We start from the raw sequence: 6,000 nt of genomic DNA on the forward strand, positions 1-6,000 counted from the left end.
TATACCTCGACAGTTTGAAATTTGAAAAGTTCTCTCATTGCACACTAAATGGCTTTGTCAGCCTTCATTAGCCCAATTAGGTGCAGAAAATTGGACGAAAAACTCATTACATATTACATTCCGTTTGGTCTCTCAAGGGAATATCATTGCTGTAAAAAAAATTTATTATAAAAATTGTCATTTATCACCATACAATGTACATGTATTCTCAACAATGGTTGTCACATAACCTTATATCAAAAAAGATAAAACAAGATTAAAGGGACAGATGCGCCATTTTGGATGGTTGATTTGAGTCTTGAAAATATTAGATATATAGTCTCCAGAAGTACTAGAAATATATCCTTCAAAAATATCTCAAACTAGGAATTTTACTCACTATTTCTATATATCACAGAGTATCTTAAATTGACGAGTCGTCAAATTAAAACTCAAACGTGGATAATTCAGGACACTCATGGATTTGAAGACTTAAATTTCGACGGTGAGCTGTGAACATTATTACTGATTGACTTACCTAAAAAATCTATTTCTAAAGTAAAGTATGATTGGTCAAAAAGAATGAAGCATCTGTCCCTTTAATATTAAAAGACACTCCTATACACTGTGTTTATTATGAAGAAACAAAGTTGAAAGGATAGGATTATGTCGGATTATTAAACGATTTATATATAAATACAGCTATTACCTAAATAATCAGAAGTTTGGCACCCAATCATATTCATACACATATAAATATCAATTGTCCGAAATATTCCAAAAAACTCAAAGTACCCTACATCCATATCGTGACGCAACATACACAGAAAACAGACAAAATATAGAGCATAAAAAAAAGCAAAAAAAAAAAAAACAAAACAAAAAACTCACTTAAACCAAAAAAAAAAAAAAAAACATACACGGACAGTAACACACAATGGAAGCAATTGTCCATATTTCCATAAATTATACGATGATAAAATTCAACATTGAAAAATGCATTTCTTAAGGCAAAATACTTGATTGTTAGATTTCTGTGATATGAGTAAATATAATTAATAAATAATCTGAAATTAGTATACTGTTTATACTGGTATTTGCTGTAAAAGCTGATTAGATAGAGCACAATTTCCTCATCGTTTTTTGATATCCTCGCGTGCAGTTACATATTATGTATGACGTCATTACCTCACGCGAGAATATCATTTACTCCCTGAAAGTGACGACAGACTAATGCCCCTTTCGCACTGCAAATAGTAAATCGATTCTATCCAGTTCTATCCGAATAACCTCCAGTCGCTTTCGCACTTATTGGGCTATAACCAGAAGATATCCAGATAGAAAAATCTACCCGCAAACAAGAAGTTATCCGAATAAGAACATAACGAGGGATATAATCATGTTGGCGGGAACGTTACAGTGGAAATGCTTGAAAATCACAAGAAAGTAAATACGCATGGGAAGAGCAAACGTGAAACTATATTATTATATTTATATTTTATAATGATGAATATTTTAGTTCAATTCTACTGTGGCATGGCGTTTTTGCTAAAAATATAAAGTTATCTATATAAATTTCTCTCGGCAGTGCAAAATCAAACTGAACCGAATCGAATCGAACTGACTCGGATTTTTCTGTTCGAATTCAATAATCTAGTTGTGCAGCGTAAAAGGGGTACAAATGCAACAGAGCTGTATAGTGGATGTTAAGATAGCTAAAGATGAAAGGAAGTGGATTATGACGTGAACACGGCGATCTCCCTTATAATAATCCATGGATCCATATTTTTAGTCACTGTTATCACGACACACATTACTTTAAACTTCACAATCGAACCCAAGTCACCATTATCCATCACTCCGTCAACGAAATTTCCAATTTGAATATTATTCGTACATTCATGAGAATTGGAATTATTCGCTTGATCTTATCTTTGGGGTAAAACGTTTTTGGTGCCTGAATCACTCGGATTAATCCACTGCGGATATATTTACCAAAACTTTTGTTTAAATCCTTAGCTAGATGATATTTGTCGGTTTTGTTAAAATCCGCCAAAAATACGAGGATAAGAACCTCATCATGCTCTTGTGGGGTCAAGGCCGATATAAGAGAGGTTAGTGTGCTGTTGAGATAGGAACTTTTCGATCTCAGAACAGTTGGTATCCCAATAGTAAGAAACACTGAAAAATACAGATCATGATTTAGTCGTCCATTCTGATAAAATACATGGGGGCGCGGTAATTTTTTTTATTGGACATTTGATCACAAGGCAAATTGGTCACAAAGCAAATTGGTCACAAAGCAAATTGGTCACAAAGCCGAAATTGAGCTCTATCAGATGGATACGTAAATATACATTGCTTACTAAATGTACACTACTGCATCTTCACGAAGTCAAAGAATTACTTATACCTTATACCTTGACCTCAATAACTACCTTTCATTTTTAGAACTTTATTTAAGCTCCATAGATATATACAAAATAATACCTTAATGGTGTCAAGGAATAAGACGGAGTTCGTAATACTATAACATTGTGAAGATGACGCTAAAGATGAAAGGAAGTGGATTATGACGTGAACACGGCGATCTCCCTTATAATAATCCATGGATCCATATTTTTAGTCACTGTTATCACGACACACATTACTTTAAACTTCACAATCGAACCCAAGTCACCATTATCCATCACTCCGTCAACGAAATTTCCAATTTGAATATTATTCGTACATTCATGAGAATTGGAATTATTCAGTAAAGTTAAACTAACTTCCACTCTCCCATTGTATATTTTGTCTTTTGGCGCGTTCTTTCCCCCTGTTAACACTGCGACACGTTTTAATTTCTGCGGTTTTTGGAAAATCACAGTCAATGTGTCTCCACTTTTCTGCGCCCCGTGACTCCAAAATATTCCATCGGATGCAGAATACGCAAATTTGGGACCCATATCCATGTACACTGCCATATTGGTAAATACGTCAGCTGGAGGGTTATCGCCCTTTAAGACTTTTAGGTCGTGGATATAAAAACGGTCTTTTAAGCGCTGTAGTTTACCATTTAAAGAAGAATATAGACCATTATGTTGAAATAAAGTCGGTATTTGTAAGTTCCGTCCGTATTGCACCATCAAACGATTGAAGTACAGATATGTGACGTCGACTGGTTGCTCGGAGTAGAACATCATCATCAGTATGGCTAATCTCTCCAGATGTTCAGTGCGATATAACTTCCCAATAAATCCCAACTCGGAAAATTCCAAACAAATCCAATCCTTTCGACTGTCCATATAACTCTTCACGTTCTTTAAAAATCCCACCCCTGTCGAGACATCATCCTCTATTTGCATATAATATTGTGAAAGGTTTGAAGCGTATTTAAACATGTATGCGAAATCATAACATTGCTTCGACCGCCAATTCACATAACGTTTACTTTGATCGTATGTCAGTCGCTTGATCTTATCTTTGGGGTAAAACGTTTTTGGTGCCTGAATCACTCGGATTAATCCACTGCGGATATATTTACCAAAACTTTTGTTTAAATCCTTAGCTAGATGATATTTGTCGGTTTTGTTAAAATCCGCCAAAAATACGAGGATAAGAACCTCATCATGCTCTTGTGGGGTCAAGGCCGATATAAGAGAGGTTAGTGTGCTGTTGAGATAGGAACTTTTCGATCTCAGAACAGTTGGTATCCCAATAGTAAGAAACACTGAAAAATACAGAGATCATGATTTAGTCGTCCATTCTGATAAAATACATGGGGGCGCGGTAATTTTTTTTATTGGACATTTGATCACTAGGCAAATTGGTCACAAAGCAAATTGGTCACAAAGCAAATTGGTCCGAAAGCCGAAAGCAAATTGGTCACAAAGCAAATTGGTCACAAAGCAAAGTCATAGTTTGTTGGTTACACGATAATATGTGGCGGTAATTTATATGATCAAGGTGACTTGACCACATGGCAAATTGGTCACATGGCAAATTGGTCACATGGCAGCTTGGTCACATAGCAAATTGGTCACAATAATAAGGTCATGGTCAGTTTATCACCAGCCAGTAGACCCATAATTAAAATTAGATCCAACTTTCGTTTCGGTTTTTTTTTATTAGTTTTTATTTTTAGTATAGCCACTTCAGAGCAGGGTTAAACGACTGAACTCTTGAACATTCGTCAAAATAACCTGATGATATCTGCTTTAACCAATGAAATTGACCAAATGCCCTTTGAGCAAATGTCATGAGGCAAAATTTCCACACGCATTCGTTCATTATACCCGATAGCCCCACAGTTAAGAACGAATTAACAATAATATATATGTCTCAGAATTTCAGATACAAAAAATGGTTTAAGCGCTAAAAGTGCTATGATTTTCACAAAAAATAAAATATTTAGAAATTATCTCACCATCTTTTCGTGGTTTTGCTTGAAACATTTCCGACTCTTTCATATCAACTGTACAGTCATATTTACAACGAAAATTCTGTAAAAAATAAGATAAAATCTGTAAAAAATAAGATAAAATCTGTAAAAAATAAGATAAAATCTGGAAAAAATAAGATAAAATTCTGGAAAAAAATTAGATAAAATTCTGGACAATTGCTGTAAAAGCATCTTCGGAGGTTTGGAAAATTCACAGAACTGTCAAAATATCTATCAGGGGCTGGAATAGAGACAGATGTTTCGGACTACATAAACCATTGTCCCTCTAGATATATTACTTGCCCCTCCGAACGTTTATGTTTGGCTGCAGGCCTGAAGCTACATAGAGTTTCGAATACGCCCACGTGGCTGGGGTGAATAGTCCAAATAGAAAGAGTCCACATAGGTTCGTGGTTTTTTTCTTGAGCAAAATTCAACACTAAAAATCGAACTATCACAAAAACAAACAAGGTGGTCGCGCTTACCTCCACAGACATCTGCAAATTTGTCAATGATTTTCGCCTGTAGAATGGACAGGAACTAAAGACCACTAGATTGAATTAATCTTTTCTTTTCTTAATATAAAGTCGAATATCTTAATTTCCGTACCTGAATAGCATGTGATATAGAGCTTAAAGGCTGACTTCCCGATTTCTCACTGCCGATTGTCGAGTTCGGTATATTCACTTCATTCGATACATTAGGTGATGTCATTTGGTATACAAAGTTTCTATTTTTAACTAGCAACACCGACTCGGAATCTACAATAAAAAAGAGTTTCTATAAAATATAAAATTGTGGTATCAAAAAAGGGTTTCTATAAAATATAAAATTGCGGTATCAAAAAGGGGTTTCTATAAAATATTAAATTGTGGTATCAAAAAAGGGGTTCTATAAAGTATCAAATGTGGTATCAAAAAGGGGTCTCTATAAAATATTAAATTGTGGTATCAAAAAGGTGTCCCTATAAAATATTAAATTGTGGTATCAAAAAAAGGGTTCTATAAAATATCAAAATTGTGGTATCAAAAAAAGGGTTCTATAAAATATCAAATTGTGGTATCAAAAAGGTGTTTCTATAAAATATCAAATTGTGGTATCAAAAAGGGTTTCTATAAAATATCAAATTGTGGTATTAAAAAGGATCTTTTTTTTATGAAATATCGAATTTTGGTATCAAAAAGGGGTTTCTATAAAATATTAAATTGTGGTATCAAAAAGGGGTTTCTATAAAATATTAAATTGTGGTATCAAAAAGGGGTTTCTATAAAATATTAAATTGTGGTATCAAAAAGGGGTTTCTATAAAATATCAAATTGTGGTATAAAAAAGGGTTTCTATAAGATATTAAATTGTGGTATCAAAAAAGGGGTTTCTATAAAATATTAAATTGTGGTATCAAAAAGAGGTTTCTATAAAATATTAAATTGTGGTATCAAAAAGGGGTTTCTTTAAAATATTAAATTGTGGTATCAAAAAGNGGGTTTCTATAAAATATTAAATTGTGGTATCAAAAAGNGGGTTTATATAAAATATCAAATTGTGGTACCAAAAAAGGGGTTTCTATAAAATATCAAATTGGGTATCAAAAAGGGGTT

General features: G+C 33.6%; 1 protein-coding gene across 1 annotated transcript; it reads right to left on the bottom strand.

The window, feature by feature from the left end:
* Nucleotides 1-2,549: 2,549 nt before the first annotated feature.
* LOTGIDRAFT_172688 (hypothetical protein) lies at nt 2,550-5,116 on the bottom strand (the record flags this gene model as incomplete). Its single annotated transcript, XM_009049586.1, has 3 exons — nt 2,550-3,691; nt 4,388-4,484; nt 5,012-5,116. 3 exons carry the CDS (start codon nt 5,114-5,116, stop codon nt 2,550-2,552), a joined length of 1,344 nt encoding a protein of 447 aa, XP_009047834.1.
* Between the last annotated feature and the right edge of the window lie 884 nt (nt 5,117-6,000).

The sequence above is a fragment of the Lottia gigantea genome (assembly GCF_000327385.1).
Source record: "Lottia gigantea unplaced genomic scaffold LOTGIsca_139, whole genome shotgun sequence".
NCBI lineage: Eukaryota > Metazoa > Mollusca > Gastropoda > Lottiidae > Lottia > Lottia gigantea.